Raw genomic sequence first — 17,222 nt, forward strand, 5'->3', positions numbered from 1 at the left:
CAAAAATTGTATAGTTTCAGTTAATGGCAGTTTTCGCTTATCGGTACACCCCAGGAATGGAAGGCCCCCCCCCCCCCCCACCCCCCCCCCCCTGATAACCAGGGACTGCCCGTAATGTAATAGTATATTTTTAACAGGCTTAAAATTACAGCATAAGTTACACAATTGTTTGTAAATATCTATATATATTTGGAATGTATGACCCTTTAAGAGAGACTCAGTGATTTTTCAAATGGTTATACAGTTAGACGTTTTAAAAATTGAGTACTGTATCAATGTGGTGTCAAACCTCCTGGAAATCAAAGGATTTCTTTGTTGTGATAATAGCATGCTATTAAGTTGGGTACAAGTTTGAGATAGCATGGAATACAATAGTCATATGAACAGTAGACGTATATAAATTATAATACAATTGGTTACAGTTCGTTTTGTCAACAGAGCAATAATGCACTACATGAAGCATTACTTATGACATCAATTTTAAATTTATATTTGAATTTACATCTACTCGTACCTAAGACATGCTGTTTGGCTCAACTATGACTAGTTCCCAAGCAGTTTTTATAAATTACTTGTTACGCCTGATGGTCCTGGTGAGCCATCAAAGTTTGCAACTTTACTATCGTTCATCCTCTCAGCAAAGCTCCATTTAATTTAATGTAATTTTGTTGTAATCTTACGAACTGTAAACTTTCAAATTTCTAATACACAGAATCAAGAGATAATGTTGTAAGGCTGGCAGAATTTCCCTTACTTAGGATCAATAAATGAAAACTCAAAACATTTTTGTACATTTTCAGAAAATAGTTACACTTAAAAATACAAACACTTAAATCAACTGGCATTCAGGTATAAATTCCATATAAACTAACATCTGATACATCTTCCTGGAATGAAGCACTTCCTATCCATTTAAAATATTGACCACTAATTGTTTATTCCTAACACAGAAAATAAATCAAGATTGAAGCGAACTTATTTTTGAAACAAACTAGTATCATACCTAAGAAAGGAACATACTTGGAAAATATAAAACACAATAGCCTAGGTGGGATTTCCTAAGAAATTATAAAAAGTCCAAACACACCCCTAATGTCCAAATGCCTGCAACTAGAGATTATTCCGAACATTACACAGGTTTGAACTGGAGAGCAGGACACTTAAAATTTCAAAGGACCTCAACATCTGCAAACCCTTAACGCCTCATAGGTCCACTGGGACCCCAGTTACGTCCCCCTCTTCCACCTCTTCCTCGACCTCTTGCAGCTGTTGATATAAAAGAGAAAAAATGGGAGTTAGTTGTACATAATTATCATGACTGTTTAATGGAGGCCATGTTCTTTTGATATTATTAACATTGGAAGCAAATTGTACAATACATAAAACTTACAGTATATTAACTTATCATTGAGAAGGCAAGGGATATTTTGAATGGAAGTAGTCTTTTTAGTCAGTATACTAGAATTAATTTAGTATTATAGTAAAGTCCCTTAACCCTCTTACGCCGACTGGACGTATTTTACGTCGACATTTTTTGTCTCTCGTGTGCCAACTGGAAGTATTTTATGTCGACTTACAAAAGTTTTTTTTTAAATTCGCGGAAAAATACTTATAGGCCTACAATCCGAAAACTTTTGAATCACGCGCTTGGGAGATGCTGGGAGTTCATGGATCAAGGTTTGTTGTTTACAATCGTTACGCAGGCGCGCAAGCGCTAATTCTTTCTTGCCGCACTAAAAAGAATCTGTGACACATCTCGGAAATTATTTCGTCACTTTGACATAATTTTTGTACCATTGTAAATTAGCCGTTACATGAAGTATTATATATGAAAATGTGCGCATTTTTCTATAGAATACAACAATAAAATACTCATGATTGAAGCTTTTATCAGTTTTGAGATATTTTCATATAAATACGATAATTGCCAAAATTTCAACCTTCGGTCAACTTTGACTCTACCGAAATGGTCGAAAAAACGCATTGTGCTAAAACTTTTGTATTTTTAGTAATATTCAATCATTTTTACCTTAATTTTGCAACTAATTGGAAGTCTCTAGCACAATATTTTGATTTATGGTGAATTTATGAAAAAACTTTTTCCTTACGTCCGCGCGGTAACTCTTCGAAAAAAACAAAAAAATCATACATGCGATTTGGTAATGTTGCACCATTTTAAAAATTAGCCGTTATATAAAGTTTTATATGGGATAAATGTGCGCAATTTCATGCAATAATACAACTAGAAACAACCCATGGTTGTAGCTTTTATCAGTTTTGAGGTATTTTCTATATAAACGATAATTGCCAAAATTTCAACCTCGGTCAACTTTCTCTACCGAAATGGTCGAAAAACAGCAACTGTAAGCTAAAACGCTTATATTCTAGTAATATTCAAGCATTTACCTTCATTTGCAACAATTTGAAGTCTCTAGCACAATATTTCGATTTATGGTGAATTTATGAAAAAATAACATTTCTTTACGTGTCCGCGCGGTAACTCTTCCGAAAAAATCATACGTGCGATTGTGGTAATGTTTGCACCATTTTAAATTAGCCGTTACATAAAGTTTTATATATGAAAATGTGCGCAATTTCATGTAGAATACAACAAAAAAATAATTGAAGGTTGTAGCTTTTCTCATTTTTGAAATATTTGCATATAAATCACGATAATAGAAAAAAACCACGTTCAGTCAACTTTGACTCTACCGAAAGTCGAAAAATGCAATTGTAAGCTAAAACTCTTACAGTCTAGTATATTCAGTCATTATCTTCATCTTGAAACAAATTCGAAGTCTCTAGCAAAATATTTAGATTAGTGGTGAATTTAAAAAAAATCTTCCCTTCCTCCACGTGAGGATTCTCCGCCACAAATCTCCGAAATGCGTACGTCCCATTCTCGGAATATTTGCTCCGTTTCATATTAGGCATCATCAGTTTTATATATGAAAATGTGCGCAATTTCATGTAAAATAAAACTAAAAATATTTGAAGGTTGTAGCTTTTTCTTATTTCCGAAATTGCATATATAAAAAATATATATAAAAAATTTGACATTCGGTCAACTTTAACTCGTCAGATATGGTCGAAAACTGCAATTGTAAGCTAAGTACTCTTGACAGTATAGTAATATTCAATCATTTGTCTTCATTTGAAAAGAAATTGGAAGTCTCTAGGACAATATTTAGATTTATGGTGAATTTTGAAAAAAAATATTGTTACGTCCACCGCGCGTTACGAATTCATGCATTATTTTGTGATAATATTTGTTCTCTTGTTGGCTTTTATCGTTTTAACAATGGTTGTGTATACCAAATTGATCGCAATTTAGTGTACATTACAACGAAATAAAAAGTAACGTGTTACCTTTAACCGTTTTGCGCACAGCGCGATTTGAATACAATTATATATGAAATTTCGTTTTTGCGCTATCATATATCGATTATTTATATATGATAATGATAATTTTTTTCATTTCTGATGGTTGCATACTAAACTTCAGGCAATGAAAAAAAAAGGAGCCAAAAATGAACTCTTAATCTTTAAAACTAAGCGCGCTGTGATTTTTTTGAAAAAAAAATATTTTTTCCACTTCTGCGCTCACTCCGAAACCCCTCCAGCATACGGGAGACAATTTTTTGTATTTACCGCTCTGGCGTAAGAGGGTTAAAAAGACATTGTATCAAAACTACTTTCTTAATACTAATTTTATGGCTTTGTTTAAAATTAAAATTGAAAATGGAACAAGGTAAGTTAAGAAACTTAAAGTCAACCAACTGAGACCAGAAAATGTAATGAATTCATAGCACAAGTAGAAAAAATGTACTTAGGGTCATAGGGACAGAAAAGTACTTTCAGTCCAAACAACATGACACACACAGATAAGGATGCAAATGCAAGAAACAGATTGGAGAAAATTCTTTGAATGGTCAAAAATAAATCTAAGAATGTTAATCACCAGACCATGAGGATTAGCAAGCCATTTACTAAAATAAACCATAAGATAAGTCATTAATGAGCTCATTGTATTTCATGAAAAAAAAAAAGAGAAAGAAAGTGTAAGTGACTAACAATCCAGTAAAAAGTAGGACAAGCCATAAAAGTATTAAAGAGAATGGTGGAAAAGTTCCCTTCAAAGTCAAGTAGTAAATCTAAAACAAGGTGGTCTTCAAAAGTAGTAACTATATGTACCATGCAGAGGATGTGCTTGAACAACAAGTAAGATCGAGGAAAATGCGAAATACAGATCTGACTGAAACCATGAGAAAAGCACCTGCTGTAATATGAAGTATTACTGAAGAGTAATATGTATGAAAAAGAGGTAATGTCTAAAAAATGGGTAAACCTAGGGGCCAAAAATACACTGCAAACACCTTGTAGGTCTACAGTGTCCCATGTAAGGTACACTGATGGCACTACATCCCATTCATTAAAATCCAAAAAGATACAAATGTGATCTGGAAGCATAAATTAAACTGATATATTATCTGACATTATTCCAATATATGCCAAAACTATTTAAGATGCCATAAATTCAAGTGACCCTTAAAAAACTGGATCTTTCTTAGATGCTGATATTGAAATTAATGAATTTCTAACTGGAAAAAAATATCAATTAGTATTTTCTTTAACATACAACCCTGAAGTCTACATATGGGATTAACTTTTAGCAAGCGGAAAATCCAGCCATTAAACTTTTGCAAGGCGGTTATGGTAATAGCTACCGATGGTAGCGGCGGAAGCACCGCCCTAGTCGGTGTGCATTAAATTCTAAACTGTTTACCTTTTAGCCCAGGTAAGAGAATGAGGGGTGGTAAGAAATAGGGCCCTTTATGTAAAGCCCTCATGTTTATATGTTAGGGAAAATACAATTTTCATGTTCCTACATAAATAACAAACCCTTGTTCTTTCATATGGGACACTTACTTTTGAAGGAAGATTCTGAGTAAACTCTCTGAAATGACTGGTAGTTTGGCCCACCTGGGTACTCTCTTCCTTGTCATGAAAGAGCAATGGAAGGAGACCATACCTCTGATCTATTGACAGAGGGATGTTCAATTGTTCATAGTTCCAGGACTTTTGAATTAAATGAATGGAATATCCATGATTCAAAAAGGTTTGAATGAACCCACAGTGTCGGAGACTATAAAGCAAAGTATAAAACCCACTGGTTTTGCTCAGTCAGTCCCTCTCTCCCCTTACTAGAGAGATTGGTACGTGATAGCTCATTCAATGTCCTCTGACTGAAGAGGAGAGGCCAGTCCCCATACACACTTTCTCCTTGCAGCCGCACACATTAGGCGAGATGCAAACTGTCCCTCATGAGTTGGGTGAACTACATGACTTATTGAGTACTATCCACCATAGGATCCAAGGAAAAGGAGTAAAGGACCTATAGGCAACGTCCCAAGGTAAGAGATGAATGTGATCTGCACGACTCGACCAACAGGCTCTTCCTGAATGTGATGGACAGACTGATGACCCTGGCCTCGAAAAAATCTGGCCCAAATGTACTGATGTCCACCAGGAAGTTGTGGGGTATGCTTGTTTGATCATCTCACTAGTTAGAAAAATGACACATTTTAATCAATTTTATTTTTCATAGCTAACAAAACCTTCGGTCTTAACAATAGGATATCTTTGCCCCGCAGCTGGAAACCTGTTAAAACAATCAAAGATTGTAAAGCAAGAAATCTTAGAGATCTGGCAAATCCTGCGCGTACGTAGTGGGAGCCGGTCAGCGACCAAGCATTGCATTCCGTGGCGAGATAGTCTTTCTTCAACGCCTTGGAGAGTAGACGCTCACACTTTTGCTCTCCTTCTAAGCTGGTTGATTTGTGCCCATGTTTCTTTCCTTTTTTTTTTCTTTTTTTTTGCGTGTTTGGATTCATAATGGAGACCTCTGATCTTCACGGCCTCGTCAACGCATGTTCCCAGGGGTTTGGGGATTCCTGTGTTCTATGGTTTTGGCTGCTAAGAACACAGATCCACGTACAGCTTGCAGTAGGTGCCGAGCTAATTATTGTACTACAGTGGGGCATCGCTTATTCACGGATCAGTATTCACGGATCCAGTTAATCACGGTTTTTTTCTTGGACCGTTTCTCATGTTACATCACTGGTATGAATCGCTGCATCACGGGTTTGTTGTGTTGCGTATGCGATGTTTTTCAGTAGCCTAACCCTCGGCCGTGGTCCGATAACTACCAACATTAATTTAACGACTCATATAATGATATTAACTGACAATAAAGTAATAAACCATTCTCACCTAATATATTATTGTCCTATCTTCGAATAAATAGCCTATTCAAGGTTTATGTAACGACGTTCATTGGTAGGCTAAGCGTAGTTGCAGTCGCATAACCACCAACTACACAAACATTCACATTATGATATTAACTGACAATAAAGGTAATAAAACCATTCTTACCATATATATTATAGTCATTATCTTCTAAATAATAGCCTATTCAAAAGAATAATTCCCACATCATTGCACTCAACTTATCGTCGGAGTGGCCAGCCACAAAATGTAAGCATATACCTTTACGTACGAAAATGGTTTATGTATACGGTTGCGTTCAAAGCGACATTTTTTGTTTGATAAACTTTTAGAAATTTTAATAGTAAGTGGTAGTGTAATTACAGTAGTTAATAACATTAAGGCTAAAATAATTCGAACTTCATTATTATTTGGCAGTATTCGTATATAACTTCTCTGAACAATGAAGTCATACAAACGCTATTTGTCATAGATTATCGTAAGTATTGCAGTTTGTTATTGGCGAACGAAGCGTAAACGAAATACATAAAAGCATTTTTTACCTTATATATTATCGTCATATCTTCATAATAAAAAGGCTATTCGTGGAGTAATTCCATATCAGTGAAATCAATTTTTATCTATGCGAGGCCAGCCAGCTGACAAAATGTACGTATGTATATGAAATCAAATTATGGTAGCGTTCACAGCAAGATTATCTTTCGAAATTTTTATAGTACTATTCATGCTACGTAGTAATAATGTTTGGATATACGTAACATTAATTTTCAATACAAAATATCATCGTTATTTTGGTAGTGAATAATAGTTTAGAATTATCATACATACACTGATTGTTTATGGGTTTGTGGCAGTGATAAACAACCAAAATAACGTTCTCCTTTAAGTCGGCATATCTTCATAATAAAAAGGCTATTCGTGGAGTAATTCCATATCAGTGAAATCAATTTTATCTATGTGAGGCCAGCCAGCTGACAAAATGTAAGTACGTATATGAAAATCAAATTATGGTAGCGTTCACAGCAAGATTATCTTTCGAAATATATAGTACTATTCATGCTACGTAGTAATAATGTTTGGAATATATGTAACATTAATTTTCAATACAAAATATCATCGTTATTTTGGTAGTGAATAATAGTTTAGAATTATCATACATACACTGCATTGTTATGGGTTTGTGGCAGTGATAAAACAACCAAAATAACGTTCTCCCTTAAGTCAACGTGTTTAGGAAAAACATGACATAGAATCGACTTTGCGACTTCGTTCACTTTGATATTTTTAACGATACAATAACTATCATTTGTACTACTTAAACCATCTTCACATAAGTAATTTTTCGTAAGATATGTGTTGTTGCAAAAGCTAGCTTATACATAAAAGGCTTTTATAATTTAAGTCATCTTAGATATACATATGTACCCAAACTCATTGTGGGGAAATTTACTACTGTTTCCTCGGATATTGAAATACTTTAGCATCATTCAAACACTTAATAATATAATGCATAAATACTAGGCTATACATATTTACATCGTATACAAATACGACATACAGTTATACAGATACTTTTATATACAAAGTTAATCATATGAGTAGTGATAGACGACAGCTGTGCACTGGACTACGTACGTACTACTTGGAAGATAAAACAAACAAAAATTTTGTTGTTGTTAGTCGCCGGGGATAGATTAACATTTTTCCAGAGATTAAAGAGCTGAATTTTGTTTTGAAGGTATGTCAACCGCGTTAGTAAATAGGTATCATCTTCTAAGGAAATTTTTTTTCTCTCTTCTTTTTGCGGAAGAATCTTCAAGCCATTTTGCATTCAAAGTAATGAGAAGGAATCATTCTATTCTTCATGAAATCAGTAAAATACTTACACTAATAATAAAAACTAAAACTACGTACTGTATGCAAAACACATACATCATCGTTAGCTTCGTGTGTAAAACGTTCATTCTAAGAAATTACAGAGTAGTAATAACTAACACCTGATTGGTTGGTTGGTAGCCATGGAGATCTGTTATCCAATGACCGACCGGCCCTCTGCTTCTGTTCTATTTATGACATATGCATGGATGGCACTAGGTTTGAACGTTACCATGTTCGTGATTTTCTGACTGCTGACGCAAAATTACTCAATAATTTTTCTTTATATAATTATTCCTTCGTGAAAACAATAATATAATAACGCGGTTGACATACCTTCACAAAACAAAATTCAGCTCTTTAATCTCTGGAAAATGTTAATCTATCCCGGCGACTAACACAACAATTTTTGTTTGTTTTATCTTCCAAGTAGTACGTACGTAGTCCAGTGCACAGCTGTCGTCTGATCACTACTCATATGATTAACTTTGTATATAAAAGTATGTATATAACTGTTAAACTTTGTATATAAAAGTATGTGTATATAACTGTATGTAGTATTTGTACACGATGTAAATATGTATAGCCTAGTATTTATGCATTATATTATTAAAGTGTTTGAATGATGCTAAGTATTTCAATATCCGAGGAAACAGTAGTAAATTTCCCCACAATGAGTTTGGGTACATATGTATATCTAAGATGACTTAAATTTATAAAAGCCTTTTATGTATAAGCTAGCTTTTGCAACAACACATATCTTACGAAAAATTACTTATGTGAAGATGGTTTTTAGTAGTACAAATGATAGTTATTGTATCCTTAAAATATCAAGTGAACGAAGTCGCAAAGTCGATTCTATGTCATGTTTTTACTTTAACGTATAGTGGTATGAAAACACCAGTGTGTCGTAGCGATGCGTCATCATATAGTGGTATGAAAATCCACATGGTGTTGTAGCGATACGTAATCACAAAGTACAAATCTTTTTCCCGGACCATCCTCAGAATTTTACGACTCTTCAACTTCAAGATCGATAAGGTGAATATATTATATAGTCATACTTATTGTTAAAATCCACAAGTTGAACTGCAAAACTTATTATATTTTTTGATTGTTATGTACATATATTTTTTGTGTTTTACGGAATGTTTGTTTTGAAAATAATACCTATTAGTGAACATATGGTATTAATTGTCCCACTATTTTATTATAGGTGATCATAATTATCTCACATTCATTAACAGTATTATATTAATATTTATTTAAATAAACTGTAATTAATAAATAACAATAATGAAAACATAAGGGAAAATGTTTTGCTGCAGTAGTGGTGTTTTTTTGTTTGATTGCATCTGACCTCACATTTCCGAAATCTGAAAAATTCCAAAAACCGAAACTTCGGAATGTGTGTGTACTGCACATTTTTTTAAACACGCACACAATGTCTACACATTTACTGATACCCGTTGTTGTGAAAGACTCAAATTACAGTACGTACGTATTTATTCCTGAGAGAGAGAGAGAGAGAGAGAGAGAGAGAGAGAGAGAGAGAGAGAGAGAGAGAGAGAGAGAGAGAGAGAGAGAGAGAGAGAGAGAGAGAGGACTCCAAGGCGTGTTATTTTTACAATTATTTTATTATCTTGGGATTTTTTTTTAATCTTTAGATTTTCTATTCAATTCTCGAGATTAATAAGAAAATTACCGTAACTTGACTAGCATCAGCACACATCTGAATGACTCGGGCCATTAGCAGGCTAAACCACCAACCTTATGAACTTGCATGATACATGAGATACATGACAAAACACAAAACCACTGTTTATTGTGAAAATTTGTCGCACGATATGGGAGATTGCACGTTATTCGAGTATATAAGGTATGTGATTTTTTTTAGCCTTTTATGGAACAAAATCTAGCAAGATATTGCCATTCCCAGTTGGCAACACTGCCTACTCACGTTTGTCCAAGGTTTGTTTGTTGTTATGGAATGTGGTGTGCGGCGCGTTCTTCAAATTGTACCCATATAAACGAGTTAATTATGTGGCATCCAAAAGCCCAGATTCTTTTACTCTTATGGAAAGACGCCTAAAGGTCAGATGAAGGTTTTTTTACGTGGAATATACTATTAACGTGTTGTGACGAAGGGAAGAGATGTTTCGCTGCATACTGCTGGTAGCATTATCGTTATTATATTACTGGATTGCACTGCAAAATCGTCGCCATCTTTTATCAACATAGATTGTTGGTGAGTACCCATATGATTTACATAATTTTGATAGTTCTCTTACCACATATCCTCTCTCTCCTTGTATTTAAAAAAAAAAAAAAAACAGAGGCGCCCATGCATATGTAGGCTTCTAGCTGTAATCCCTAGGCTAGTAGGCTATATGTACAGTAGTACATATACTACATTATTTGTTAAGGCTAATTTTGTGGTACAATAACTTTAAAACAAAACTCTTGAATTTAGTTTTAGGTGATAGTTGAAAACATATTTTGGTGTTTGAACTAAAGTAGGCAGTTATAAACATTGGAATAGTGGTCTTGGGTGGGTTAACTATTAAAGTAGGCAGTTTTAAGCAATTTTTGAGGGGGGTGGGTACAGGATAACACGGTATTTACTTATCACGGGGGGTTCTGGGCCTATGGGCCCCCTCCCCCGTGGGATAACGAGGCCCCACTGTAATTACTAATCCATGCCCGAAATGCTGTGCCTGGCCTAGTCGTACTGGAGGGTGTTTTACAAGAAGAGGGCACATCACAGTTTCTACTCTTCCTACTTGGGAGGGTTTTACTTCTCGTCTGGACGATTTGGCTTCTCCCTCTACTGGGAGCACTCGGCCTGCTGCAAATATATCAAATGTATCCCTGTCGCCTTCCAGTTTCTTTCATGGATTCGTTGTTGGAAGTATCAGGTGTTGTACAGGATGATGTTATGTTTAATTGTAGCCCCTCTCTCTCTCAAGTTCTAATACTCTTTCTAAGAGGGAGGAGGCTACGCCTTCTAACTCCTTTGTTTCAGATGCTGAATCAACAAGATGGCGGTGTTTGGGCGTCGCTTGACCTACAGGATTCTCCCTCCTTGGATGGCCTAGTGTCCCATTTCTTGGAGATGTGTGCCCCTCCAGCCCCTATAGCAGCCTAGCCAAGAAGAGTCTACTTAAGACTCAGAGGTCTGGAAAAACTAAGCCCTATTAATAATAATAGTAACCTATAGCAGTCCCGCCTCCCCAGGCCTCATTTACGTTGGATCTCCGTGTGCTGCCACCTTGCGGGGCACCTTTGCCAACGTCGACGCTTTCTGGTTCGCCCCTTATCACTCCTCCAGTAAGGCCATTGACCAGTGCTGGGGCCTTAAGAGATGCTATGATGTCGCTTCCAGCGTCTTCTCGGCATATGACATCATGTGCAGTGGCTTCTCGTCCTCTCTCGTTATGAAGTCATCCCTTCTGGTGCGACGTAACTGTCTTTTCTCACTGAGCCATTAGAGGCGTTGTTTCAAGCCATGTTCAAGAGGCTGGACTCGTTGTGTGTGTGTGTGTGTTTTTTTTTTATTATATATATATATAGAAAAGTTTTCTGCTGTTGCTGTGAAGAAGAGTTTGTAAAGTGATTCTTCCTCTCCTCCAGCCAGCAGGAGACCTCAGGAGAGAGATTTCACTCCCGCTCCCTCGCCATCCCTGCCTCTTCCTCAAGTCACGAGTTGGAGGATTAAGGACTTTGTGGCTTTGTCTTCTGAGAGCAAGAGGAGTGCTTGGCATCTACTTTCACGGCCATGTCTTTCCCTTTGCGTGTTCATTATTCGTGAGGTTGGAAGTGAGGCTCGTGGAAGGAATGCATATCCGACTTCTATAAACAGTCGTGTCTCTCCTGTACATGTGGGTAATGCATTGTTGGTGGTATCCAAGGTGCTACACCCTCTTCCCCTGTTCCTGTGCCAGTTTATCGACATAAGGATAAGGCGCCACTCAAGAGGTCGAAGGTTTCTGATACGAAGGTGTCTCCTGCTACTTCCAAGGATTCTTCGCTCAGTAAGGCTGTGGTTGATGGTCCGTGAACGTGATAATTCCCTGGTCTGCAGACTTATTTCTTGTTCGCACCTGTCACGCGTCGTTCATTGTCACAGGAATGTGCTCGTTGTCTTCTCATGGAGTGTACTCAATTCATCACACGCCCACATACGTGATTCATCCATGAATGCGTATGTGGTTCGTCCTGTGAAAGTGTACGTTGGTTCGTCGCATGAGCCTGTAGGGAGTTCGAGACGTGACCATGCATGGATTCCGTTGTGTCAGTGAACCCTAGATCTCAGGATTTTCAGGGTTTAGGGCCTCCATTCCAGTCATAAGGAACAGGATGTTAGACTTCCTAGGGAAAGCTTCCCCAATTGTGCCACACAAGGATGAGGATACACTGCCAAACCTTTGCCAGAGGAGGGAGAGGCTGATCTCATTCATGAGTTCAACAATCTTGAGTGTCGGTCACATTCTCAGTCTTCTATGACCCCTACAGGTATAAAGGCCTTGCTGGGTGCTAGGCAGGATTCCAGGCCTTTGTTTGAGCTTCCCTTGTCAGGTCACGCTCAGTCCACCTTGCAACATCTGAACGACCTGGTGTCAGACCGAAGATGGCTCTCTGCGATCCAATAGATCTTCCAAGTTTCTTCCCCCTCCCCTCGTGCAGAACAGGAAATACTACTCCACTAATGTGGGACACCCTCGAAGCTATCGAACAAGTCATTGGCACTGGGCTGAAATCTATTGTTTATGGAGGCAACATAACCATTATACTGCCATTGGAACCACAAAACCATAGAAGTGGAATGATCAATCTCACTGATCACCTTCGAAACATGTAGAATGACAAAGGTGGGAGCTTCCAGATGTAAATGGATACCAAAGATATCTTGCTTTGTTCAAGCGTAGCATACTGCCACCCTGGTCCACATTTCCCCAAGAATGAAAAATCTCTGGAGGACAGTGGTAAACCACGGCACTACCTTGTGTCGTTACTATCGAAGGAGTGCCTATGTAGACACTGAGACTCCTGAACTGTCTTAAGATCCACATAACATTCTCTTCTCTCCCTCTCTAGTTGTGGATCAACTGGTATTTCCAGCAGGAGCAGCTATTGCTTACATCTCCCACTCCCCACATAGGAAGTGTAACTACATCAAGTCAAAAGTTAAGCTTATATCTTTGCACGATTAGGTGTGATCGACATTAAAAAAAAAAAAACACTTAGCTAACCTATTAGGAATGTTCTGTATTCAACTGTTTCCCACAAGGTAGCATTGGAAGTAGTTTAAGTTCTTGTCAGAATTCTTCATGACCACCCACTAAGATGTGGGGGTGGGTTTTCACTTTAACAATAGGTCAAGTATCCCAAATAATTATTTTCATCATTTAGAATGAATCTTACCTGTCAGTTACTTGACTACTGAATTGAATGAAGATAGTTGGTTGGAGAAAAACTTTTCAGACAAGCAAACTAAAAGCGTTTATAACAAGGGGAAAGAGCTTTCTAAACATTCCTGCCTGTTGTATAACCCTTACTGGTAAGTACTGTTGCAGACGTTGGAACCACATCACAATGCAAGACCCCTTGTAGCAAGACTTGTCAGAAGATCCTTACAGGGAAAAGGGCACATCTCGTAGAGTACTAGCAACTCCTGAGCCCGAGTTGAAAGCCATAAACAACAGTCCAAAACTAAAAACAACTACTACCTTCAAAATGAAGACATGCTCCTATACACCAGTGAAATCTTCATGTTCCCAAATTTCAATGATGGGATTACCTAACAAGTGACGATATGAGAGAAAGCAAAGTTACTATCATATTTGGTTCAGGAGAAAGAGGCCTCACCTCATGGATGGGACTAAGGGTTTCAAGTACAGTGGTACCTCGACTTACGAAAGGCTCAACTTCCGAAAAAACTCGAGATACGAAAGCAAATACAGAAAATTTTACGGCCTCTACATACAAAAATTGCTCAAGTTACGAAAGGTTGTTACTGTCAAAGTCCCAAGATTCACCCGGACCACCGAGAACAATTTTTTTAAAACCTAGCGCCCTGCCAACTGAGTAAACTCGCCACCATCCTTCCCCCTCTCCTATTGGTTCTGATGCTTAGTCACCCCATAAGATCCTGCTCTCCTATTGGTCTGCATCTACCCCTGTGCTTTATGTATTCTATTGGTAAAAGGATGCTGTAAATTGAAAAACTTATTCATGCACTTAATAATAATAATAATAATAATAATTAAAAAAAAAAAAAAAAAAAAAAAAAAATAAGAGGTAAAGATAGAATAAAGAATAGAAATGAATGGTTATTACACTGTTTTTTGGTAGTTTCAGTAGAAGAGAGATAATGAAAATTTATGGCTTACTGTGCACTAGGAAAAGTGATTGCTTGGCGATCGTTCAGTACTCGTAAGTGCTGGATGTAAACAGAAGTTTGGAAGCTTTTTTTTTTGTTTGATTGTTTATTATAGTTAATGGCTACTTAATAATTATTTGAAATGAGTACATGCAATACATTTAATAAAAAAAATTGTGAAATAGATATCATAAAATATAAAATAAATCAGACTGCTATCATCGAAGCCAACAAATACGCATTTTTTAGAATTCTTCTTCTGATTTTAATATTATGTTACGGTATATGTTTCATTATAGCTGCCAGTAACTCGGTATCTCCATTAGGTTAAGACAGAATAAAGAATAGAAATGACTGGTTATTATACTGTTTGGTAGTTTCATTAGTTGAAGAGAGATACTAATGAAATTTATGGCTTACTGTGTCCTAGGAAAAGTGATTGCTTGGCGTTCATTATCGGTACTCGTAAGAGCTGAATGTAAACAAACGATTGGAAGTTCGTGTGTATTATAGTTATGATTAATTAACAATTATTTGAAATGAGTACATACTGATTATTTATACATTTTTATTGGCATATTCTAAGCTTTTAAAGCTTTTTAGGTTTAGATGTCAGATCATAGACTAGGCTACAGTAGCAACCACTAACATAGGCTAGGCTTATTGCTAAGGGACATATGCCTAAAGTCCTAATATATGCAGTAAAATGGGGTTGAACATTACATGCAGTTGAATATTACTCAAGTATGTACAGTATTTTGCCTTTTTGGAGTCATATTTCTTCTGTCGGATCAGCGTTGTAACCCTACATGTGTTGTATGGCCAGGAAATATAATTTACTGGGGTGTTTTTTGTAGGGCTTGGAACGGATTAGGCATTTTACATGTAAAATGTCGGTTCAGATACGAAAAACTCATGATACGAAGGCCCGCCTTGGAACAGATTAAATTTCGTATCTCAAGGTACCACTGTATCTCATCTCAATTTGAATGTTTCATAAATAATTTGAAACAAAAACAGATACATCTCCATCAAGCTGTACTGATAACCTTCTTTAAAGATATTAAAAAGATGAACTCAGAGTACAGATGCCATAGGCTTATCTGGAAGGGCTTTAACTTCTACATCTTTACTCCAAGGGAAGGAGAGAGAAAAGAAAAAGCTTGAGGAAAAATTACCAAAACAGAAACAATAAATTTACATACCCTGCGCTCGTAATATAGCAGACTTTCCACTACCTGCTGCTCCACCCTTTTTACCAGTCATATTTTTGAACATTGGAGCATTCTAGAAAAAGACAGAAAGTATTAAGTTTTTACATAATGTATTTAGGAAAAACATCAAAATATAATTTTCAAAGTATTCTTAATGAATATAAAGCAAAAACTATAGTTTAAATCTGACTGTAAGTGATGAACACGTATAAATCTGTTAGTCCCAAATCACTGGAAAGAAGTACCAAGGGTACATGTGTATTAAGAAGAAGAGGTAATTGTCTTTTGCAAAACAGAACACTATAACTTGTGCATAATAAATTAATATAATTGTCTCATGTATGCAGTTGGTGGGGCAAAGCATCAATCGCCCACTAAAATATTAATAACAATCAAGTATTGTGCATATTTTAAACCCAACTATATGCCTGCCCAGGCAAGTCTAAGGCAAGACCAATTACTCAAATTACTCAGGTACAGCACTTTTCCTTTTCCAATGCATACATCAATCAGTTTGGCATATTCTCTACACAAACATGCACTTTCTACACACCCCAAAATACTACAACACTCAATTTCAATTTTTTCCCATCACTATCAAAATTCATAGCATGTGATCTGTATGTCAGAATGAGCCAGCCCAACTCACTCTAGCACATCCCAACCAAGACAAAAGTGGGAGAGTGAATGATGGGTCAAGCTTGACAAGACATAGGAAAGGAAGAAAAAAATGTGAGAGAGAGAGAGAGAGAGAGAGAGAGAGAGAGAGAGAGAGAGAGAGATTACCTTCAACATGTCTGGCAGGATCAAAAATCTGATTTTTGAGCCTCTGATGAAGACATTCTCCAAACGTGCTGTCTGGCCATTACGGTAAGTGACAGTGCATGACTCCATCTGAAAAAATTAAATTATTCATAAGCAATCATTAGTCAATGGTTCAACTGACATATTGGACTAGAGGGCTCCACCTGAAGGAATTAATTTGCACTTACACCCTGAAATTCACAGCTTTAACACATGAATCATAGTCCTGGGATAGTTTATTATTTTATCTCTAAAACAAGTGCCTATTTAAATGAAATTCAGCTTATACTGCCTTCTCTACTTTTCAAATCTGCAACCCACCAATGGCAATTCAACCAGCCAGGACTTCTGCAACCTTAAACCCATTCCCATGATACTTTGATACTTACACCTGTACTTTTTAGTTTATTCATTCTCACTAAAGTATCTAGGTAAAGAATCCAGCAAATAAATAAACAATAACACCAGTATATTTTTCCATGACCTTTGGATACTTGTAGCAACATCTACCAGTGGATGAGAATGTAAGATAAATAAAGGATTGAAAGCAATTGTTTTTAACAACACTGCCCTTAAAGAATGACTCCTTTCAAATGATCATTACTGTATACCACAAATTTGATCATGGTTTAATTTGTTATAAGGTTCATTATTAACCA

The 17,222-nt window shown here is 36.5% G+C and overlaps 1 protein-coding gene across 1 annotated transcript in view; it reads right to left on the reverse strand.

Annotated features, from left to right (window-relative positions):
• Positions 1 to 781: 781 nt before the first annotated feature.
• Positions 782 to 17,222, reverse strand: part of LOC135219429 (small nuclear ribonucleoprotein Sm D3-like) — a 134,346-nt gene continuing 117,905 nt past the window's right edge. Inside the window, exons 3-5 of the mRNA XM_064256208.1 lie at positions 16,546 to 16,653; positions 15,751 to 15,832; positions 782 to 1,266 (exon numbers count right to left, since the gene is read on the reverse strand). Of these exons, the coding sequence (XP_064112278.1) occupies positions 1,196 to 1,266; positions 15,751 to 15,832; positions 16,546 to 16,653 (261 nt within the window). The 3' untranslated portion in view covers positions 782 to 1,195. The remainder of the gene's footprint in view (positions 1,267 to 15,750; positions 15,833 to 16,545; positions 16,654 to 17,222) is intronic.

The sequence above is a fragment of the Macrobrachium nipponense genome, chromosome 1, assembly GCF_015104395.2.
Source record: "Macrobrachium nipponense isolate FS-2020 chromosome 1, ASM1510439v2, whole genome shotgun sequence".
In the NCBI taxonomy this organism is placed as follows: domain Eukaryota; kingdom Metazoa; phylum Arthropoda; class Malacostraca; order Decapoda; family Palaemonidae; genus Macrobrachium; species Macrobrachium nipponense.